The sequence below is a fragment of the Bombina bombina genome, chromosome 1 (genome assembly GCF_027579735.1).
Source record: "Bombina bombina isolate aBomBom1 chromosome 1, aBomBom1.pri, whole genome shotgun sequence".
Lineage (NCBI taxonomy): Eukaryota > Metazoa > Chordata > Amphibia > Anura > Bombinatoridae > Bombina > Bombina bombina.
This window is the reverse complement of record NC_069499.1, coordinates 192,180,910-192,204,027: the sequence shown is the minus strand read 5'-3', so window position 1 is coordinate 192,204,027 and position 23,118 is coordinate 192,180,910. Positions and strand designations below refer to the sequence as shown.

At 43.9% G+C, this 23,118-nt stretch overlaps 1 protein-coding gene across 5 annotated transcripts in view; it reads left to right on the top strand.

The window, feature by feature from the left end:
* Nucleotides 1-4,057: 4,057 nt before the first annotated feature.
* UBR1 (ubiquitin protein ligase E3 component n-recognin 1) overlaps nt 4,058-23,118 on the top strand; it is a 693,945-nt gene continuing 674,884 nt past the window's right edge. For all 5 annotated transcript variants that reach the window (XM_053697798.1, XM_053697801.1, XM_053697800.1 and 2 more), the window contains exon 1: nt 4,058-4,176. In XM_053697798.1, coding sequence (XP_053553773.1) covers nt 4,102-4,176 — 75 coding nt within the window. In that variant the 5' untranslated portion in view covers nt 4,058-4,101. The remainder of the gene's footprint in view (nt 4,177-23,118) is intronic.

Genomic DNA, 23,118 nt, shown 5'->3' with positions numbered 1-23,118 from the left:
CTGTTAATATATGTAGGGTAGATCCCCCTCCATGACATGCAATTGTTTTTAGCCTGACCCAATGGTGTTTTGGGCACAGAAATTGATGCCAACACTAGCATAGGTGCTGTAATTACCATTGCTAAATAAGTAACTGATATTTTCAAAGGGTTAATGACAATTGGGCCACTGATTTTACTGTTAATATATGTAGGGTAGATCCCCCTCCATGACATCCAATTGCTTTTAGCCTTGCCCAATGATGTTTTTGGCACAGAAATATATGCCAACCCTGGAAAAGGTGCTGTAATTCCCATTTTTTTTAATAAGTAACTGATATTTTCAAAGGGTTAATAACCATTGGGCCACTAATTTCACTATAAATATGCACACAGTAGATCCCCCTCTATGAGATTAAATTGTTTTTAGCCTGGCCTGAGGGAGTTTTGGGCACAGAAATTGATGCCAAAACTGGCATAGGTGCTGTAATTACCATTTCTGAATAAGTAACTGATATTTTCAAAGGGTTAATAACCATTGGGCCACTGATTTCACTATGAATATACACAGGGTAAATAACTCTCCATGACATGCAATTGTTTTTAGCCTGTCCCAATTGTGTTTTGGGCACAGAAATTGATGCAAACTCTGGCATAGGTGCTTTAATTCCCATTTTTGAATAAGTAACTGATTATTTCAAATGGATAATGACACTTTTGCAGACATCCCAACTCTCCCTGAAGTTCAGGGTGTCTCCCTGATTGTAATAGTGGCTCCCTGATGCCAGCAAATGGAATGCAATCTCCCTGAAACTCCAAGTACCATGATCCAATGTGGCCCAAATCCGGAAAAGTGTTTTTTTTAAAGAATGCCTTTAGTTGCTGGGACGTTATAGAACCCTCAAAGCATGCATCATTAACCAAAAAGCCCCCACTGATTTTAATAAAATAAAACACAAATACTACCTTATTTACTGCACGTAATTAAACTTCGTATTCTAAAATATTTAAGCATTCAATAAGCGTACAATCACTGGAAAATAGGCTTATTGTATGTGGTTGTGCAATAAAGCTACTTTTTTTTTAATGTGGCTTTAGTAGGAAGCTACTTTAATGATAAGTCTCTATATTATTTAGGGTTTCAAGGTGTCCAATATATAACTGGGAGGGGGGGGGGGCGGTGAAGCCACCTCCCTGAAATGAGTTTTTGCAGGTTGGGATGTCTGCTTTTGGGCCAGACTAAAAACGATTGCATGATTTCAATTTGTCTACATCGGAACAGTTGTTCCGATGTAGACACTTTAACCCTGGCAGGAAAGGGTTAAAGACTTGAAACCATGTTTGAACATATATTAGGGGTGCAATAGTGCTAGGTTTAGTTTAACACTAGCAAAGCACAGTATACAATTAGTATTCAATAAATACTGTACCTGTAAAATAGTGACAATTACTGTAGTACAATTTGCCAGACTACAACACTGAGACACAGAGTGCACTGTAATGATGTAAACAGAGTGAACTAAGCATAACAAAATGGTGCCAGTCACTTTTCTCGCAATCACATGATGATTACAGCACCGTTTCAAAATCCTTGGAGGTTGAACTTCAGCTCCACAAAGCGCTGTATTAGCGAAGCGCTGTAAAGTGAGGTATACCGTCCTGTATATACAATTGTTTTATAAAGGGAATTCATCTCTGTATAACAACATTATATGAATCATATTTTTATTTAAATAAAACCTATATTTTTATTTTAAAGTCAATTTAAAGCAGTCTGACAAAAAAAAGTTGAATAAGAAACCAACTTCGATAAATAAGAAACAGAATATCACGAATAAGAAACAGCTTGAATAAGAAACCAACTTCCTTGTCGTAAATTTAACCTTATTTCTATTAATTTACTTCACTTTTGGTATCATTTTGTTGAAAAGCATATCTAGGTAGGCTCATGAGCAAGCATGCTTTAACCCCTTGAGTGCTAATGACGGCTCTGAGTCGTCACAGAGTTTCACACTCTGGTGCTAATGACGGCTCAGAGCCGTCACTAGCACTCTCCCAACTTGAGGGAGATCTGGGGGCTCCCACCCCAGCGATCGGTGCTGCATAATGAAAGGCATCGCCGGGGCTTCCGTTTTGCGTGGTGATGTCACGCGCAATAAACGTGATGACGTCACCTCGCAACTTTATTTAACATTAACAATGTTAAATATAGGAGCAGGGGGCATGCTTCTTAGAAGCCTGTATCTCAGGCATCTAAGCAGCTACAGACCCCCAATACATACCTCCCAACATTTCAAAATTCAAAAGAGGGACACCCCCCCCCCCCGCAAAAAAAATTCTGTGGGCGGGGCTTAAAAATCATAAGACCAAAGTAATATAAATAAAATTATTAATAAATTCATAGATTTTAATACACTTAGGCAGCAAATCAAACACAAGCTCAAACCATTGGTATGGCTATGTGAGCTATGTATTTAGTTATCCTTTGCACAGACATTGCTAAATATTTTTATCTTAATTGGACATTTAATAATAAATTCTTTAAAACTGCTCTCTGCATTCCCCATTAATATTCTAAATGCTGGCCTTTAAAGTCAGCAAAAATGCACAGTAGCACACTACATAGTATACACTTATACATGCAGATACACACACACACTACACAGCATACACTTACACATGCAGAAACACACACACTACATAGCATACGCTTATACATGCAGATACACACACACTACATAGTATACACTTATACATGCAGATACACACACTACATAGCATACACTTACACATGCAGAAACACACACACTACATAGCATACGCTTATACATGCAGATACACACACTACATAGTATACACTTATACATGCAGATACACACTTATACATGAAGATACACATACACACTGCATAGCTTACATTTATACATGCAGACATACACACATTACATAGCATAAACTTATACATACAGATACACACACACACAGTTATGGATACAGATAGACACACACTACATCATATATGGGTATCTGTAATTCATTGTATGGGGTCCTGGGGTTGGCAAGCACATTAGCTGGCAGTCTGCGTCTGCCACTGTTCGTTACCCTGGTATTAGCACTGCTCATTCTATAAAACTGAAGGCATGGTAGTATTATCACCAGGGGTTAGACATCATCACTACCAGAGGTAGGTTAGAGAGGTCACCAATACCCGTGGTCAGAGTGTATACAGTCTTCTTACTCCTGCTTAACCCACACACCATTCCTTTTCAACTGGGAATCTAACAGGTATCTAACCCTGTGAGAGCAAAGCCAGATGCTTCTGAGTATGGGCCCAATAGAATTAAAAAAAAAAAAAAAATTTTTAATGCCTGGGGCAAATTGGGACAGATGGCTAGCAACCCGGGACAGGGGGACAGACCCCTAAAATCGGGACTGTCCCGCGAAAATCGGGACAGTTGGGGGGTATGCGGCAATACCCACCGTTGGAAAGGTAATCACCTAACCTTTCCAACGGTGTAAGTCTTGGGGATCTGAAATAAATAAAAAAATAATATTTTTTAAAATAAAAAACCCTTAAAGAAAACCTTAGCACCCAGGTGGGAAAGTGCTTTAGCACTCAAAGGGTTAATAGAAGCTAGCTGATAATTAATGGCTGCACACATTATCCCTATTTTCATTGGCTTGCCAGATGTCTTCAGGTAGGTACAGTGCATTGCTGCGGCAATTGTGCAATAATAAAATACCAACGCATTAGTGCATTCTCTTGTTGCAATTTGTGTATTTTTAATGATTAGTAATATTTATAATATACTATCATTATTTTATAAATTATAGACAATTACAAATCTATTAAATGCCATACACAAACCGTACGTCAACTGCGTAATATTATGTTTACACCAGTGCTTTTAGTTTACTGGCTGAAGCAACGCATAAGTTCATCTATGTTCCAGCTTGCTAGAACCATCCGTCACACCTCGGCGCTCAGGTGCAGCACTGCCAGAAAGCACGTAAGATACAGTCATACAAGATGATACAGTTTCGCTTGGCGGCACTGTCGCGCGATGTTCTGTTGAAGTCTTTACTGCTGCGATAGCTGAAGCTCAAGCTGGAGTTAGTGAAGATGGAGGCAGCCGAAGGGACAGCAGAGGAAACGCAGGGAAGCGGAGTGATGGAAGAAATTTACATCCCAGTTATGGTGAGTCTTTACGTAAAGTGGAGAGGAAGAGTACTGTAAATCATAGAACCTAGAGGTTGTCGTAGTTTTTAACTGGTTACTGCTGACAGAGCTGTGTGACAGGTAACTACTAGGACAGAGCTGTCAGAGCTGTGTGTGACCGGCTGTTACTGAAGACGTCTGCTGTGTGACCTACACTGGTGTTGCTGAGAGACTGTCAGAGCTATTTTCTACGCTGTAAACTATGCAATTGCTGGAATAAAGGAAATATCCGACCTGTGTGCCCATACATTTTAGGGTTAGAGTGGCTCACAGTTGTGTAACCATACAGTATTTGGATAGAGCAGTAAAGACATAACTTTATGGGACTTATCCTGTTCTGATAAATGGGATGTTTGTCAGAGCTATGTGACCCTACACTGCTAGGCAGAGGTACTGTCAGAGCTGTGTGACCATGCACTAATGGGTCATTGGGACTATCAGACCTCTGCCCATAAATTGTAGGATCAGAGTGGCTTACAGCTGTGTAACCATACAGTACTGATATAGAGCAGAAAATTCATAACTGTGTAAACACACCTTGTGATAAAGAGACTCTCAGAGCTGTGTGACCATAAAGTATTGGGATAAGGCAGTAAAGAGATAACTGTGTGAATAATGCCCAGTTGTGATAAAGGGATTGTCTATCAGAGCTGTTTGTGTGACCATACACTAGGGGCAGAGGCACTGCCAGAGCTGTGTGACCATGCACTGCTGGGACAGGGGCACTGCCAGAGCTATGTGACCATGCACTGCTGGGACAGGGGCACTGTCAGAGCTGTGTGACCATACACTAGGGGCAGAGGCACTGTCAGAGCTGTGTGACCATGCCTTGCTGGGACAGGGGCACTGCCAGAGCTGTGTGACCATGCCTTGCTGGGACAGGGGCACTGCCAGAGCTGTGTGACCATGCACTGCTGGGACAGGGGCACTGCCAGAGCTGTGTGACCATGCACTGCTGGGACAGGGGCACTGCCAGAGCTGTGTGACCATACACTGCTGGGACAGGGGCACTGCCAGAGCTGTGTGACCATACACTAGGGGCAGAGGCACTGCCAGAGCTGTGTGACCATGCACTGCTGGGACAGGGGCACTGTCAGAGCTGTGTGGCCATGCACTGCTGGGACAGGGGCACTGTCAGAGCTGCTGTGTGGCCATGCACTGCTGGGACAGGGGCACTGTCAGAGCTGTGTGACCATACACTGCTGGGACAAGGGCACTGCCAGAGCTGTTTGAACATACACTGTTGGGACAGGGGCACTGTCAGAGCTGTGTGACCAGGCACTGCTGGGACAGGGTCACTGCCAGAGCTGTGTGACCATACACTCGGGGCAGAGGCACTGCCATAGCTGTGTGACCATACACTCGGGGCAGAGGCACTGCCATAGCTGTGTGACCATACACTCGGGGCAGAGGCACTGCCAGAGCTGTGTGACCATACACTAGGGGCAGAGGCACTGCCAGAGCTGTGTGACCATGCACTGCTGGGACAGGGGCACTGTCAGAGCTGTGTGACCATGCACTGCTGGGACAGGGGCACTGTCAGAGCTGTGTGACCATGCACTGCTGGGACAGGGGCACTGTCAGAGCTGTGTGACCATGCACTGCTGGGACAGGGGCACTGTCAGATCTTTGCGATCATGCACTGCTGGGACAGGGGCACTGTCAGATCTTTGTGACCATGCACTGCTGGGGCAGGGGCACTGTCAGAGCTGTGTAACCATACAGTACTGGTATAGAGCAGAACATTCATAACTGTGTAAACACACCTTGTGATAAAGAGACTCTCAGAGCTGTGTGATAAAGGGATTGTCTATCAGAGCTGTTTGTGTGACTATATACTAGGGGCAGAGGCACTGCCAGAGCTGTGTGACTATGCACTGCTGGGACAGAGGTTCTGTCAGAGCTGTGTGACCAGAGGCATAACTAGAAACCCCAGGTGCAAGAATCTAAGAAGGGCCCCCCTACCTCCCAAAAAAAGGTGAATTTGATACATATCTCTTACGATGTCCCTGCAGTGCACTGTCACACAGCTGCTGCTGTTCCTCTATCCCTGCAGTGCACTGTCTCACAACTTCTACAGTCCCTCTGTTCCTAAAGTGCACAGTCCTGCAGCTTCTGTAAATCTTCTATCGTGCAGTGCACGGTTTCACAGCTTCTGCAATCCCTCTGTCGTGCAGTGCAGTGTCACACAGTTTCTGCAGTGCACCTGTTGGGCAGTGCACAATCACACAGATTCTGTAGTCCCTTTATCCCTGCAGTGCAGACAGAGGGACTGCAGAAGCTGTGTGACCTGTCACTGCATAACAGAGGGACTGCAGAAGCTGTGTGACCGGTCACTGCACGACAGAGGGACTGCAGAAGCTGTGTGACCGTGCACTTCAGGGACAGAGGGACTGCAGAAGCTGTGTGACCGTGCACTTCAGGGACAGAGGGACTGCAGAAGCTGTGTGATCGTGCACTTCAGGGACAGAGGGACTGCAGAAGCTGTGTGACCGTGCACTTCAGGGACAGAGGGACTGCAGAAGCTGTGAGACCGTGCACTTCAGGGACAGAGGGACTGCAGAAGCTGTGTGACCGTGCACTTCAGGGACAGAGGGACTGCAGAAGCTGTGTGACCGTGCACTTCAGGGACAGAGGGACTGCAGAAGCTGGGTGACCGTGCACTTCAGGGACAGAGGGACTGCAGAAGCTGGGTGACCGTGCACTTGAGGGACTGCAGAAGCTGTGTGACCGTGCACTTCAGGGACAGAGGGACTGCAGAAGCTGTGTGACCGTGCACTTCAGGGACAGAGGGACTGCAGAAGCTGTGTGACCATCCACTTCAGGGACAGAGGGACTGCAGAAGCTGGGTGACCGTGCACTTCAGGGACAGAGGGACTGCAGAAGCTGGGTGACCGTTCACTTCAGGGACAGAGGGACTGCAGAAGCTGGGTGACCGTGCACTTCAGGGACAGAGGGACTGCAGAAGCTGGGTGACCGTGCACTTGAGGGACTGCAGAAGCTGTGTGACCGTGCACTTCAGGGACAGAGGGACTGCAGAAGCTTGGTGACCGTGCACTTCAGGGACAGAGGGACTGCAGAAGCTGGGTGACCGTTCACTTTAGGGACAGAGGGACTGCAGAAGCTGGGTGATTGTGCACTTTAGGGACAGAGGGACTGCAGAATCTGTGTAACAGTGCACTTCTGCAGTCCCTCAAGTGCACGGTCAACCAGCTTCTGCAGTCCCTCTGTCCCTGAAGTGCACGGTCACCCAGCTTCTGCAGTCCCTCTGTCCCTGAAGTGCACGGTCACCCCGCTTCTGCTGTCTAGGAGTAAGGCTCCATAGGAGCTGAAACGCGTCAGCCCAAGCCCATGCCAGTGCTCCTAACAGCCCTAACATCTTGGATTTTTTGATTCAAGAAAGTGGACGTTTCTCTTGTAAGGTGTATCCAGTCCACGGATCATCCATTACTTGTGGGATATTCTCATTCCCAACAGGAAGTTGCAAGAGGAAACCCACAGCAGAGCTGCAATATAGCTCCTCCCCTAACTGTCATAGCCAGTCATTCTCTTGCAACTCTCAACAAGCAAGGACGTTGTAGGAGAGAGTGGTTAAATATAGCTAGTTTATTTTCTTCAATCAAAAGTTTGTTATTTTTAAATAGTACCGGAGTTGTGCTATTTTATCTCAGGCAGTAAATAGAAGAAGAATCTGCCTGAGGTTTCTATGATCTTAGCAGGTTGTAACTAAGATCCATTGCTGTTCTCACATATGTCTGAGGGGATTACACAGATGAGGTAAAACTTCAGCGAGAGAATGGCATGCAGTTTATTCTGCTATCAGGTATGTGCAGTTATAATTTTTTCTAGAGATGGAAAACACTAGAAAATGCTGCTGATCCCGTATTAATGTAAGTTAAGCCTGAATACAGTGATTTAATAACGACTGGTATCATGCTTACTCCCAGGGGTAATACCCTTATGATGTTGCAATATAAAACGTTTGCTGGCATGTTTAATCGTTTTTATATATGCTTTGGTGATAAAACTTTATTGGGGCCTAATTTTTTCCACATGGCTGGCTTAAATTTTGCCTAGAAACAGTTTCCTGAGGCTTTCCACTGTGTTACTATGAGTGGGAGGGGCCTATTTTAACGTTTTTTTGTGCAGTTAAAATTACAAACTAAGACATCCAGATAACCTCAAAGGCCCTCTGAATGCTATAGGACATCTCTAAAGGGCCCAAAGGCTTTCCAAAGTCGTTTATTGGGGAAGGTAGGGCTACAGCTTGCTGTGGCAGTTGGTTGTGACTGGTAAAAATCGTCTATTTCGTTTTTTTTATCCGTTTTTTGAACTATGGGGTTAATCATCCATTTGCAAGTGGGTGCAATGCTCTGCTAGCCTATTACATACACTGTAAAAATTTCGTTTGATTTACTGCATTTTTTCACTGTTTTTCACTGTTTTTCAAATTCTGACAAAATTTGTTTCTCTTAAAGGCACAGTACCGTTTTTTATATTTGCTTGTTAACTTGATTTAAAGTGTTTTCCAAGCTTGCTAGTCTCATTGCTAGTCTGTATAAACATGTCTGACATAGAAGAAACTCCTTGTTCATTATGTTTAAAAGCCATGGTGGAACCCCCTCTTAGAATGTGTACCAAATGTACTGATTTCATTTTATGCAATAAAGATCATTTTCTGTCTTTTAAAAATTTTTATCACCAGAGGAATCTGACGAGGGGGAAGTTATGCCGACTAACTTTCCCCACGTGTCAGACCCTTTGACTCCCGCTTAAGGGACTCACGCTCGAATGGCGCCAAGTACATCTAGGGCGCCCATAGCGTTTACTTTACAAGACATGGCGGCAGTCATGGATAATACACTGTCAGCGGTATTAGCCAGACTACCTGAACTTAGAGGTAAGCGAGATAGCTCTGGGGTGAGACAAAATGCAGAGCATACTGACGCTTTAAGAACCATGTCTGATACTGCCTCACAATATGCAGAAGCTGAGGAAAGAGAGCTTCAGTCAGTGGGTGATGTTAATGACTCAGGAAGATACCTGATTCTAATATTTCTACATTTAAATTTAAGCTTGTACACCTCCGCGTGTTGCTTAGGGAGGTTTTAGCTGCTCTGAATGACTGTGATTCCATTGCAGTGCCAGAGAAATTGTGTAGACTGGATAAATACTTGCAGTGCCGGTGTGTACTGATGTTTTTCCAATACCTAAAAGGTTTACAAAAATTATTAATAAGGAATGGGATAGACCAGGTGTGCCGTTCTCTTCCCCTCCTATTTTTAGAAAAATGTTTCCAATAGACGCCACCACACGGGACTTATGGCAGACAGTCCCTAAGGTGGAGGGAGCAGTTTCTACTCTAGCAAAGCGTACTACTATCCCTGTCGATGACAGTTGTGCTTTTTTAGATCCAATGGATAAAAAATTAGGTTACCTTAAGAAAATATTTATTCAACAAGGTTTTATCCTACAGCCCCTTGCATGCATTGCCCCTGTCACTGCTGCTGCGGCGTACTGGTTTGAGTCTCTGGAAGAGGCTTTACAGGTAGCGACTCCATTGGATGACATACTTGGCAAACTTAGAGCACTTAAGCTAGCCAATTCTTTTATTTCTGATGCCATTGTTCATTTGACTAAACTAACGGCTAAGAATTCTGGTTTTGCTATACAGGCGCGCAGAGCGCTATGGCTTAAATCATGGTCAGCTGACGTGACTTCAAAATCTAAGCTACTTAACACTCCCTTCAAGGGGCAGACCCTATTCGGGCCTGGTTTGAAGGAGATTATTGCTGATATCACTGGAGGAAAAGGTCATGCCCTTCCTCAGGACAGGTCCAAATCTAGGGCCAAACAGTCTAATTTTCGTGCCTTTCAAAACTTCAAGGCAGGTGCGGCATCAACTTCCTCTAATAATAAACAAGAGGGAACTTTTGCTCAATCTAAGACGGTCTGGAGACCAAACCAGACCTGGAAAAAAGGTAAGCAGGTCAAAAAAGCCTGCTGCTGCCTCTAAGACAGCATGAAGGAACGGCCCCCTATCCGGTAACGGATCTAGTAGGGGGCAGACTTTCACTCTTCGCCCAGGCGTGGGCAAGAGATGTTCAGGATCCCTGGGCGTTGGAAATTATATCCCAGGGATATCTTCTGGACTTCAAAGCTTCCCCCCCAAAAAGGGAGATTTCACCTTTCACAATTATCTGCACACCAGATAAAGAGAGAGGCATTCTTACACTGTGTACGAGACCTCCTAGTTATGGGAGTGAACAGGAACAGGGTTTTTACTCAAATCTGTTTGTGGTTCTCAAAAAGAGGGAACCTTCAGACCAATTTTGGATCTAAAGATCTTAAATTCCTCAAAGTTCCGTCGTTCAAGATGGAAACTATTCGTACCATCCTACCACTGATCCAGGAGGGTCAATATTTGACTACAGTGGATCTAAAGGATGCTTATCTTCACATTCCGATACACAAAGATCATCATCGGTTTCTCAGGTTTGCCTTTCAAGACAAGCATTACCAGTTGTAGCTCTTCCCTTTGGATTAGCTACAGCCCCAAGAATCTTTACAAAGGTTCTAGGGTCGCTTATGGCGGTCCTAAGGCCGCGGGGCATAGCAGTAGCCCCTTATTTAGACGACATCCTGATACAGGCGTCAAACTTCCAAATTGCCAAGTCAAATACGGACGTAGTACTGGCATTTCTGAGGTCGCATGGGTGGAAAGTGAACGAGGAAAAGAGTTCTCTATCCCCACTCACAAGAGTTTCCTTTCTAGGGACTCTGATAGATTCTATAGAAATGAAAATTCACCTGACGGAGTCCAGGTTATCAAAGCTTCTAAATTCCTGCCGGGTTCTTCATTCCATTCTGCGCCCTTCGGTGGCTCAGTGTATGGAAGTAATCGGCTTAATGGTAGCAGCAATGGACATAGTGCCGTTTGCACGCTTACATCTCAGACCGCTGCAACTATGCATGCTCAGTCAGTGGAGCGGGGATTACACAGATTTGTCCTCTCAACTGAATCTGGACCAAGAGACCAGGGATTCTTTTCCCTGGTAGCTATCTCGGGTCCATCTGTCCAAAGGTATGACCTTTCGCAGGCCAGATTGGACAATTGTAACAACAAATGCCAGCCTTCTAGGTTGGGGTGCAGTCTGGAACTCCCTGAAGGCTTAGGGATCGTGGACTCAGGAGTCGTCTCTCCTTCCAATAAATATTCTGGAACTAAGAGAGATATTCAAGGCTCTTCAGGCTTGGCCTCAGTTAGCAACTCTGAGGTACATCAGATTTCTGTCGGACAACATCACGACTGTAGCTTACATCAACCATCAAGGGGGAACAAGAAGTTCCCTAGAGATGTTAGAAGTTTCAAAAATAATTCGCTGGGCAGAGATTCACTCTTGCCACCTATCAGCTATCCATATCCCAGGTGTAGAGCACTGGGAGGCGGATTTTCTAAGTCGTCACACTTTTCATCCGGGAGAGTGGGAACTCCATCCGGAGGTATTTGCACAACTGATACATCGTTGGGGTAAACCAGAACTGGATCTCATGGCATCTCGCCAGAACGCCAAGCTTCCGTGTTACGGATCCAGGTCCAGGGATCCCAAGGCGACACTGATAGATGCTCTAGCAGCGCCCTGGTCTTTCAACCTGGCTTATGTGTTTCCACCGTTTCCTCTGCTCCCTCGACTGATTGCCAAGATCAAGCAGGAGAGAGCATCGGGGATTCTGATAGCACCTGCGTGGCCACGCAGGACCTGGTATGCAGATCTAGTGGACATGTCATCCTTTCCACCATGGTCTCTGCCTCTGAGACAGGACCTTCTACTTCAGGGTCCTTCCAACCATCCAAATCTAATTTCTCTGCGGCTGACTGCCTAGAGATTGAACGCTTGATTTTATCAAAGCGTGGCTTCTCCAAGTCAGTTATTGATACCTTAATACGGGCACGAAAGCCTGTCACCAGGAAAATTTACCATAAGGTATGGCGTAGATATCTTTATTGGTGTGAATCCAAGGGTTACTCATGGAGTAAGGTCAGGATTCCTAGGATATTATCTTTTCTCCAAGAAGGTTTGGAAAAAGGATTGTCAGCTAGTTAAGCGTCTGGCAGATGTTCCAGACGTTCAGGCATTTTGTCAGGCTTTAGTTAGAATCAAGCCTGTGTTTAAACCGGTTGCTCCACCATGGAGCTTAAACTTGGTTCTTAAGGTTCTTCAAGAAGTTCCGTTTGAACCTCTTCATTCCATAGATATCAAACTTTTATCTTGGAAAGTCCTTTTTTTGGTAGCTATTTCCTCGGCTCGTAGAGTCTCCGAGTTATCTGCCTTACAATGTGATTCTCCTTATCTGATTTTTCATACGGATAAGGTAGTCCTGCGTACCAAATCTGGGTTTTTACCTAAGGTGGTATCTAACAAGAATATCAATCAAGAGATTGTTGTTCCATCCTTGTGTTTCACAATCTGGACGTGGTCCGTGCTTTAAAGTTTTTACTTACAAGCTACTAAAGATTTTCGTCAAACATCTGCTTGGTTTGTTGTCTTCTCTGGACAGAGGAGAGATCAAAAGGCTTCGGCAACCTCTCCTTCTTTTTGGCTAAGAAGCTTAATCAGCTTAGCCTATGAGACTGCTCTATGAGAAGCTTAATCAGCTTAGCCTATGAGAATCCCTGAAAGGATTACAGCTCATTCCACTAGAGCTGTGGCTTCCACTTGGGCCTTTAAACATAATGCTTCTTTTGAACAGATTTGCAAGGCGGCGACTTGGTCTTCGCTTCATACTTTTTCAAAATTTTGCAAATTTGATACTTTTGCTTCTTCGGAGGCTATATTTGGGAGAAAGGTTTTACAGGCAGTGTTTCCTTCCATTTAAGTTCCTGCCTTGTCCCTCCCTTCATCCGTGCACTTTAGCTTTGGTATTGGTATCCCACAAGTAATGGATGATCCGTGGTCTGGATACACCTTACAAGAGAAAACACAATTTATGCTTACCTGATAAATTTATTTCTCTTGTGGTGTATCCAGTCCACAGCCCGCCCTGTCATTTTAAGGCAGGTAATTTTTAAATTTAAACTACAGTAACCACTGCACCCTATGGTTCCTCTTTTCTCGGCTTGTTTTCGGTCGAATGACAGTTAGGGGAGGAGCTATATTGCAGCTCTGCTGTGGGTTTCCTCTTGCAACTTCCTGTTGGGAATGAGAATATCCCACAAGTAATGGATGATCCGTGGACTGGATACACCACAAGAGAAATAAATTTATCAGGTAAGCATAAATTGTGTTTTTTGTTTTGAGCTTCTGTCCGGACCCTCTCTTTTTTTTCTATCTCTCTCTCTCTCTCTCTCTCTCAATCTATCTATCTTTCTATCTCTATATATCTATATATCTAATTAGACGGAGAAAAATGCCAAAGGGTTGTCATGGTGATATCTAAATAACAAATTGGCCACATCAACAGAAAAAAACAAAATAATCCACATTTAAAAAATAAAACAAAAGAACCACATTTAAAATTATATAAACTGTTCATCTGAGTGAAATGACATTCATAGCAGTGTGAATTAATTAATAACAAATTGTGACATGGTTATCAAAACAAGGAAATAATAGCTTTAGCACTCTGTGGTGTACCCATATGTGTGGCTAAGCTAAGTGTATAACGGTAGAGTGAAGTGATATGTAAAAGGACATATTCGGATATCATTTACAGCCTAAGAGTGTCAAGATGTCAGATGAACAACAGGCCACCACAGTAATCTTACCGTAATGCAATCAAGCAGGGAAGAAGGCTGGATGTTAGAGTTATACATATTTCTCTTGTTAAGTGTATCCAGTCCACGGATCATCCATTACTTGTGGGATATTCTCCTTCCCAACAGGAAGTTGCAAGAGGATCACCCACAGCAGAGCTGCTATATAGCTCCTCCCCTCACTGCCATATCCAGTCATTCTCTTGCAACTCTCAACATAGATGGAGGTCGTAAGAGGAGTGTGGTGTTTTATACTTAGTTTATTTCTTCAATCAAAAGTTTGTTATTTTTAAATGGTACCGGAGTGTACTGTTTATCTCAGGCAGTATTTAGAAGAAGAATCTGCCTGCGTTTTCTATGATCTTAGCAGAAGTAACTAAGATCCATGGCTGTTCTCACATATTCTGAGGAGTGAGGTAACTTCAGAGAGGGAATGGCGTGCAGGTTTTCCTGCAATAAGGTATGTGCAGTTAAAATATTTTTCTAGGGATGGAATTTTCTAGAAAATGCTGCTGATACCGAAGTAATGTAAGTAAAGCCTTAAATGCAGTGATAACGACTGGTATCAGTCTTATTAATAGAGATACATACTCTTATAAAAGTGTATTTTAAAACGTTTGCTGGCATGTTTAATCGTTTTTTTACATATGTTTGGTGATAAAACTTATTGGGGCCTAGTTTTTTCCACATGGCTGGCTTGAATTTTGCCTAGAAACAGTTCCCTGAGGCTTCCCACTGTTGTAATATGAGTGGGAGGGGCCTATTTTGGCGTTTTTTTGCACAGCAAAAATTACAGACACAGACATCCAGCTTCTTCCTGCATGATCCAGGACTTCTCTGAAGGGCTCAAAAGGCTTCAAAAGTCATATTGAGGGAGGTAAAAAGCCACAGTAGAGCTGTGGCAGTTGTTGTGACTGTTTAAAAAACGTTTTTGTCATTTGTTATTCCGTTTTTGGTATTAAGGGGTTAATCATCCATTTGCAAGTGGGTGCAATGCTCTGCTAACTTATTACATACACTGTAAAAATTTCGTTAGTGTAACTGCATTTTTTCACTTATTTCAAAATTTGGGAAAATTTGTGTTTCTTCAAGGCGCAGTAACGTTTTTTATATTGCTTGTAAACGTGTTTTAAAGTGTTTTCCACGCTTGCTTGTCTCATTGCTAGTCTGTTTAAACATGTCTGACACAGAGGAACCTACTTGTTCATTATGTTTGAAAGCCATGGTGGAGCCCCATAGGAGAATGTGTACTAAATGTATTGATTTCACCTTAAACAGTAAAGATCAGTCTTTATCTATAAAAGAATTATCACCAGAGGGTTCTGTCGAGGGGGAAGTTATGCCGACTAACTCTCCCCACATGTCAGACCCTTCGCCTCCCGCTCAGGGGACGCACGCTAATATAGCGATTACCTTGCAGGACATGGCTGCAATCATGAATAATACCCTGTCAGAGGTATTATCTAGATTGCCTGAATTAAGAGGCAAGCGCGATAGCTCTGGGGTTAGGAGAGATACAGAGCTTGCAAATGCTGTTAGAGCCATGTCTGATACTGCGTCACAGTATGCAGAACATGAGGACGGAGAGCTTCAGTCTGTGGGTGACATCTCTGACTCGGGGAAACCTGATTCAGAGATTTCTCATTTTAAATTTAAGCTTGAGAACCTCCGTGTATTGCTTGGGGAGGTATTAGCTGCTCTGAATGACTGTAACACAGTTGCAATTCCAGAGAAATTGTGTAGGCTGGATAGATACTATGCGGTGCCGGTGTGTACTGACGTTTTTCCTATACCTAAAAGGCTTACAGAAATTATTAGCAAGGAGTGGGATAGACCCGGTGTGCCCTTTTCCCCACCTCCTATATTTAGAAAAATGTTTCCAATAGACGCCACCACACAGGACTTATGGCAGACGGTCCCTAAGGTGGAGGGAGCAGTTTCTACTTTAGCAAAGCGTACCACTATCCCGGTTGAGGACAGTTGTGCTTTTTCAGATCCAATGGATAAAAAATTGGAGGGTTACCTTAAGAAAATGTTTATTCAACAAGGTTTTATTTTACAGCCCCTTGCCTGTCACTGCTGCGGCGGCATTCTGGTTTGAGGCCCTGGAAGAGGCCATCCAGACAGCTCCATTGAATGAAATTATTGACAAGCTTAGAACGCTTAAGCTAGCTAACTTATTTGTTTCTGATGCCATTGTTCATTTGACTAAACTAACGGCTAAGAATTCCGGATTCGCCATCCAGGCGCGTAGGGCGCTATGGCTTAAATCCTGGTCAGCTGACGTGACTTCAAAGTCTAAATTACTCAACATTCCTTTCAAGGGGCAGACCTTATTCGGGCCTGGCTTGAAGGAAATTATTGCTGACATTACTGGAGGTAAGGGTCATACCCTTCCTCAGGACAGGGCCAAATCAAAGGCCAAACAGTCTAATTTTCGTGCCTTTCGAAATTTCAAGGCAGGAGCAGCATCAACTTCCTCCGCTTCAAAACAAGAGGGAACTGTTGCTCATTCCAGACAGGCCTGGAAACCTAACCAGTCCTGGAACAAGGGCAAGCAGGCCAGAAAACCTGCTGCTGCTGCCCCCAAGACAGCATGAAGGAACGGCCCCCTATCCGGAAACGGATCTAGTTAGGGGCAGACTTTCTCTCTTCTCCCAGGCGTGGGCAAGAGATGTTCAGGATCCCTGGGCGTTGGAGATCATATCTCAGGGATATCTTCTGGACTTCAAAGCTTCTCCTCCACAAGGGAGATTTCATCTTTCAAGGTTATCAGCAAACCAGATAAAGAAAGAGGCATTCCTAAGCTGTGTGCAAGACCTCCTAGTAATGGGAGTGATCCATCCAGTTCCGCGGACGGAACAAGGACAGGGATTTTATTCAGATCTGTTTGTGGTTCCCAAGAAAAGGGAACCTTCAGACCAATCTTGGATCTAAAGATCTTAAACAAATTCCTCAGAGTTCCATCATTCAAAATGGAAACTATTCGGACCATCCTACCCATGATCCAAGAGGGTCAGTACATGACCACAGTGGACTTAAAGGATGCCTACCTTCACATACCGATTCACAAAGATCATCATCGGTTCCTAAGGTTTGCCTTTCTAGACAGGCATTACCAATTTGTAGCTCTTCCCTTCGGGTTGGCCACTGCCCCGAGAATTTTTACAAAGGTTCTGTGCTCACTTCTGGCGGTTCTAAGACCGCGAGGCATAGCGGTGGCTCCGTATCTAGACAACATCCTGATACAGGCGTCAAGCTTTCACATTGCCAAGTCTAATACAGAGGTAGTTCTGGCATTTCTGAGGTCGCATGGGTGGAAAGTGAACGTGGAAAAGAGTTCTCTATCACCACTCACAAGAGTCTCCTTCCTAGGGACTCTTATAGATTCTGTAGAGATGAAAATTTACCTGACGGAGTCCAGGTTATCAAAACTTCTAAATGGTTGCTGTGCCCTTCATTCCATTCCACGCCCGTCAGTGGCTCAGTGCATGGAAGAAATCGGCTTAATGGTAGCGGCAATGGACATAGTGCCATTTGAGCGCCTGCATCTCAGACCGCTGCAATTATGCATGCTAAGTCAGTGGAATGGGGATTACTCAGATTTGTCCCCACTACTAAATCTGGATCAAGAGACCAGAGATTCTCTTCTCTGGTGGCTTTCTCGGGTCCATCTGTCCAAGGGTATGACCTTTCGCAGGCCAGATTGGACGATTGTAACAACAGATGCCAGCCTTCTAGGTTGGGGCGCAGTCTGGAACTCCCTGAAGGCTCAGGGATCGTGGACTCAGGAGGAGAAACTCCTCCCAATAAATATTCTGGAGTTAAGAGCAATATTCAATGCTCTTCTAGCTTGGCCTCAGCAACACTGAGGTTCATCAGATTTCAGTCGGACAACATCACGACTGTGGCTTACATCAACCATCAAGGGGGAACCAGGAGTTCCCTAGCGATGTTAGAAGTCTCAAAGATAATTCGCTGGGCAGAGTCTCACTCTTGCCACCTGTCAGCAATCCACATCCCAGGCGTAGAGAACTGGGAGGCGGATTTTCTAAGTCGTCAGACTTTTCATCCGGGGGAGTGGGAACTCCATCCGGAGGTGTTTGCTCAACTGGTCCATCGTTGGGGCAAACCAGAACTGGATCTCATGGCGTCTCGCCAGAATGCCAAGCTTCCTTGTTACGGATCCAGGTCCAGGGACCCGGGAGCAACGCTGATAGATGCTCTAGCAGCTCCTTGGTTCTTCAACCTGGCCTATGTGTTTCCACCGTTTCCTCTGCTCCCTCGACTGTTTGCCAAAATCAAACAGGAGAGAGCATCTGTGATTCTGATAGCGCCTGCGTGGCCACGCAGGACCTGGTATGCAGACCTAGTGGACATGTCATCTCTTCCACCATGGACTCTGCCTCTGAGGCAGGACCTTCTAATGCAAGGTCCTTTCAATCATCCAAATCTAATTTCTCTGAGACTGACTGCATGGAGATTGAACGCTTGATTCTATCAAGGCGTGGCTTCTCTGAGTCAGTCATTGATACCTTAATACAGGCTCGGAAGCCTGTCACCAGGAAAATCTACCATAAGATATGGCGTAAATATCTTTATTGGTGTGAATCCAAGAGTTACTCATGGAGTAAGGTTAGGATTCCTAGGATATTGTCCTTTCTCCAAGAGGGTTTGGACAAAGGCTTATCAGCTAGTTCTTTAAAAGGACAGATCTCTGCTCTGTCTATTCTTTTGCACAAGCGTCTGGCAGAAGTTCCAGACGTCCAGGCATTTTGTCAGGCTTTGGTTAGGATTAAGCCTGTGTTTAAAACTGTTGCTCCCCCGTGGAGCTTAAACTTGGTTCTTAAAGTTCTTCAGGAAATTCCGTTTGAACCCCTTCATTCCATTGATATTAAACTTTTATCTTGGAAAGTTCTGTTTTTGATGGCTATTTCCTCGGCTCGAAGAGTCTCTGAGTTATCTGCCTTACATTGTGATTCTCCTTATCTGATTTTTCATTCAGACAAGGTAGTTCTGCGTACCAAACCTGGGTTTTTACCTAAGGTGGTTTCTAACAGGAATATCAATCAAGAGATTGTTGTTCCATCATTGTGTCCTAATCCTTCTTCAAAGAAGGAACGTCTTTTGCATAATCTGGATGTAGTCCGTGCCTTGAAGTTTTACTTACAGGCTACTAAAGATTTTCTTCAAACATCTGCCCTGTTTGTCGTTTACTCTGGACAGAGGAGAGGTCAAAAAGCTTCGACAACCTCTCTCTCCTTTTGGCTTCGGAGCATAATACGCTTAGCCTATGAGACTGCTGGACAGCAGCCCCCTGAAAGGATTACAGCTCATTCTACTAGAGCTGTGGCTTCCACCTGGGCCTTTAAAAATGAGGCCTCTGTTGAACAGATTTGCAAGGCTGCGACTTGGTCTTCGCTTCACACCTTTTCAAAATTTTACAAATTTGACACTTTTGCTTCTTCGGAGTCTGTTTTTGGGAGAAAGGTTCTACAGGCAGTGGTTCCTGCCTTGTCCCTCCCATCATCCGTGTACTTTAGCTTTGGTATTGGTATCCCACAAGTAATGGATGATCCGGGGACTGGATACACTTAACAAGAGAAAACATAATTTATGCTTACCTGATAAATTTATTTCTCTTGTAGTGTATCCAGTCCACGGCCCGCCCTGTCCTTTTAAGGCAGGTCTAAATTTTAATTAAAATACAGTCACCACTGCACCCTATGGTTTCTCCTTTCTCGTCTTGTTTCGGTCGAATGACTGGATATGGCAGTGAGGGGAGGAGCTATATAGCAGCTCTGCTGTGGGTGATCCTCTTGCAACTTCTTGTTGGGAAGGAGAATATCCTACAAGTAATGGATGATCCGTGGACTGGATACACTACAAGAGAAATAAATTTATCAGGTAAGCATAAATTATGTTTTATCAGTGCCCACAGCGAAGTGGATAGCTACAAACGTCTGAAGTACGTTCTGTATATTCTACGTGTGCGTATGACGTCATGGTAATGCCCCTGGTAGGCGTTGTGTGCATCACCATGGTAACGGATGTAAACATAGCTTTGTTCGGTAGAACATAAGATTAAAGACTTGTATGTCAAGCCGTGCAGCTGTAGCTGCTACGATAGCTGAATGGTAACTGTGGACGCTAAATATAACCCTGAGCTAGTAGTGTAATGTGCCCAGGTTACGTGATAAGTGTGTGTTAATCAGATAATATTTAGGCACTGCTGCATATAAGCATATATAGTGAGGATAAACATATGTTGTGCCTATCTGGGTAATAGATGTCAGTATCAGACTTCAGGACAATAAACATAATCGGGTTCAGGAATATATGTTTCACGAATAACAAGATAACCATAAAGGCATCTGCAGATACCCTAATAGGAGAAGGTCTATCAAGGTATGCAAGTACTGTTGGTGCTTTCAATGTTAAGGAAGTTAGATCAAGTAGATCATAAGCTACAGCTGTGTAATAGACTGTGTGAACTAATCATACTCACGATATGTTCAAAACAATATTGTTGTTAAAAAAAAAAAAAAAAAAAAGTTTCACAATCATCACTTTACATACTGATCTATTTACAAGAAGTTTCAAAGTGTTAGGCAGTTTCTTCCCTGGTATATACGCATACTATACAGGGTAATACAGACATACTCAATACAGTGACAGCTATATCAGTAACTGGGTGACTACAAGGGGTACAAATGGCCAACCGCAAAGACAGTAATACCAGAGTAAAGATGGATGATTGACTATTCCGGACCATATCAGTAGAGCAAAGTAATTCATAGTGCTGGTAGATATGTGATTATGAATAAAGTACAACTCAATGGATATCAACACGTTTGACAGTGGGTAGATATCAAGAATGTGCCGGACAAAACAATAAGCAACCATCACAAAATATCAAACCATACTGATACTAATGAGTCATAATATGTTAAAAAAACAATGCAAGTTGATACTTGCATTTAGCCCTTTTAGATGGACAGTATCCAATCTGTGGATCCAACATGCCTCAATCTGTAAAAGTCGTTTGTTCCTATCGCCACCCGTTGGCAGTGGCAGAACATGGTCTATCAACTGAAATCTAAGATCCTTGACTGTATGTCCTTTGTGAGCAAAATGTCTCGCCACTGGTTGATCGCTGTCTCCTTTTTCTATTGCTGCCCGGATAGCACTCCAATGATTCGCTATTCTCTTCTTTATGTCATCTGAGGTCTTACCCACGTAAAACAGTCCGCAAATGCAACTCAACATATATATAACATATGGAGTAGTGCATGTTAAATAATGCTTGATAGGATATCTTGTGTTAGTGTGAGGGTCTCTGAAGCTATTGCCTTGGACCATAGAATGACAAGTGACACAGCTGGGACACCTGTAGGATCCCTTCTTACTAGACTTCAACCAGGTCTGGTTTCTATAACAATGCTTATGGTCTGTCAGTACCAGCGTATCCCGTAGGTTCTTGCCTCGTTTGAAACCCACTCTTGGTGGTCCATAATCTTGATCTGGTAGTGAGGGATCGCTTTGTATGACCTACTTAGTCAATGTTTCACCCATCCTTCTCAGTTGTGGTGAAATTCGTCCTTTTGGTGTTATCTTTCACTTTACTTGTCAACAAAAGGTCCTTCTGTGTCACTTGTATGGCCTCACTCTTAGCTGCTTGGATATCTGCGTTCTTGTAGCCCCTTGCTGCAAACTTTTCTTCCATTCCATGTTGGTCAGATGAATTATTTCTCACTACCCTCAGCATCTGGATTTTGGGTATGGTTCTTACCAAAGATCTCGGGTGGCTACTGTTCGCATGTATTATCAAATTCCTGTCGGTCTCTTTATGGAATAGGGTAGTACCCAATCGGCCATGCTCTTTAAAGATCCGTAAGTCCGGGAAATAAATGGTGGTCTTACTGACGGAAATTTTCTATTTGGTAGGGCAGTCTGAGAGATTGAAGGTAGTCACCCACTCGTTTAGAGCCAACCCATCGCCTTTCCATATTAGCAGTATGTCATCAATGTACCAGCAGTAAAAAATGATATTCGGATGTGCGTAGACTTGTAATATATTTCTTTCTTAATACACGATGAGTCCACAGAATCATCAATTACTGTTGGGGAATATAACTCCTGGCAAGAAGGAGGAGGCAAAGAGCACCACAGCAAAGCTGTTAAGTATCACTTCCCTTCCCACAACCCCCAGTCATTCTCTTTGCCTTCAGTGCAAGGAGGAGATGAAGTTTTTGGTGTATGATGAAGATTGGATTTATTTTTCTTCAATCAAGATTTTATTATTTTAAAAGCCAGAGTAGGTTTACTCTGATCTTTTCTCTCAAGAATGGGTCTAGCCGTACCCTACGTTAGTCTCTTCAGTAGGGCAGTGGTGGCTTTCAAGCAGTTAGGAACTTGTGGTCTGGGCCTCACTGCGTTTTCCTAACATGTTGCTGCCCTGATATAGAAAGCCAGAGTAGGCTTATTCTGTTTTTCTCTCTTTCACAGGTCTCTGTGAGGAGTGGCATCCTCTCATGCCGGGTGATCTGTCCTCCTGCCGGACAGCTGGATATACTGGTGTCTTCTGGGAGGAGGCTGGCACTGAAGGGGTTAAGAACCCTCTGTATTTTATATGGGACTCTGCATCCTTAGTAAGGATGTTTTATGGCAGAGGCAGGCACTATAATGTGATTTGGAGACTTAAGGTTGAATTCCTTCACAGCAATGAAGCAGTTAACCTTTTATGTTGGCTCAAAAAAGAATGTTTATTTATGATCACACTTTTTTATAGACAGATGCAGTGCAGTTGCTATGTTAAAGACTGCATTTTGTTAGAGGAGACAGCCCCTCAGTGTCCCGCACGGAGACTGTTAGGAGGGTGAGCTCTGTCTACCTTAGCGGTGCCTTTATTATGGAGGAGAAGTCAGGGAATAATAAAGGTAGATAATTTTATTATTTTCTTGCTGCCCCATTACTAAGCTGAGGTTTTTAAATCTCTATCGGCGGAATGAAGCGCAATGTATAATGCGCTTCATTTCGGCACCATTTTGGGCATCTACGTCATTTGGTTTTTCACTCCGCCTTTCAATAATCTGTCCGGTTTGTCTTCCTTTACTAAGAGGAAACTGTTACAGTGAGATAGTTATGTCTGCAGAGTGCAGACCGGA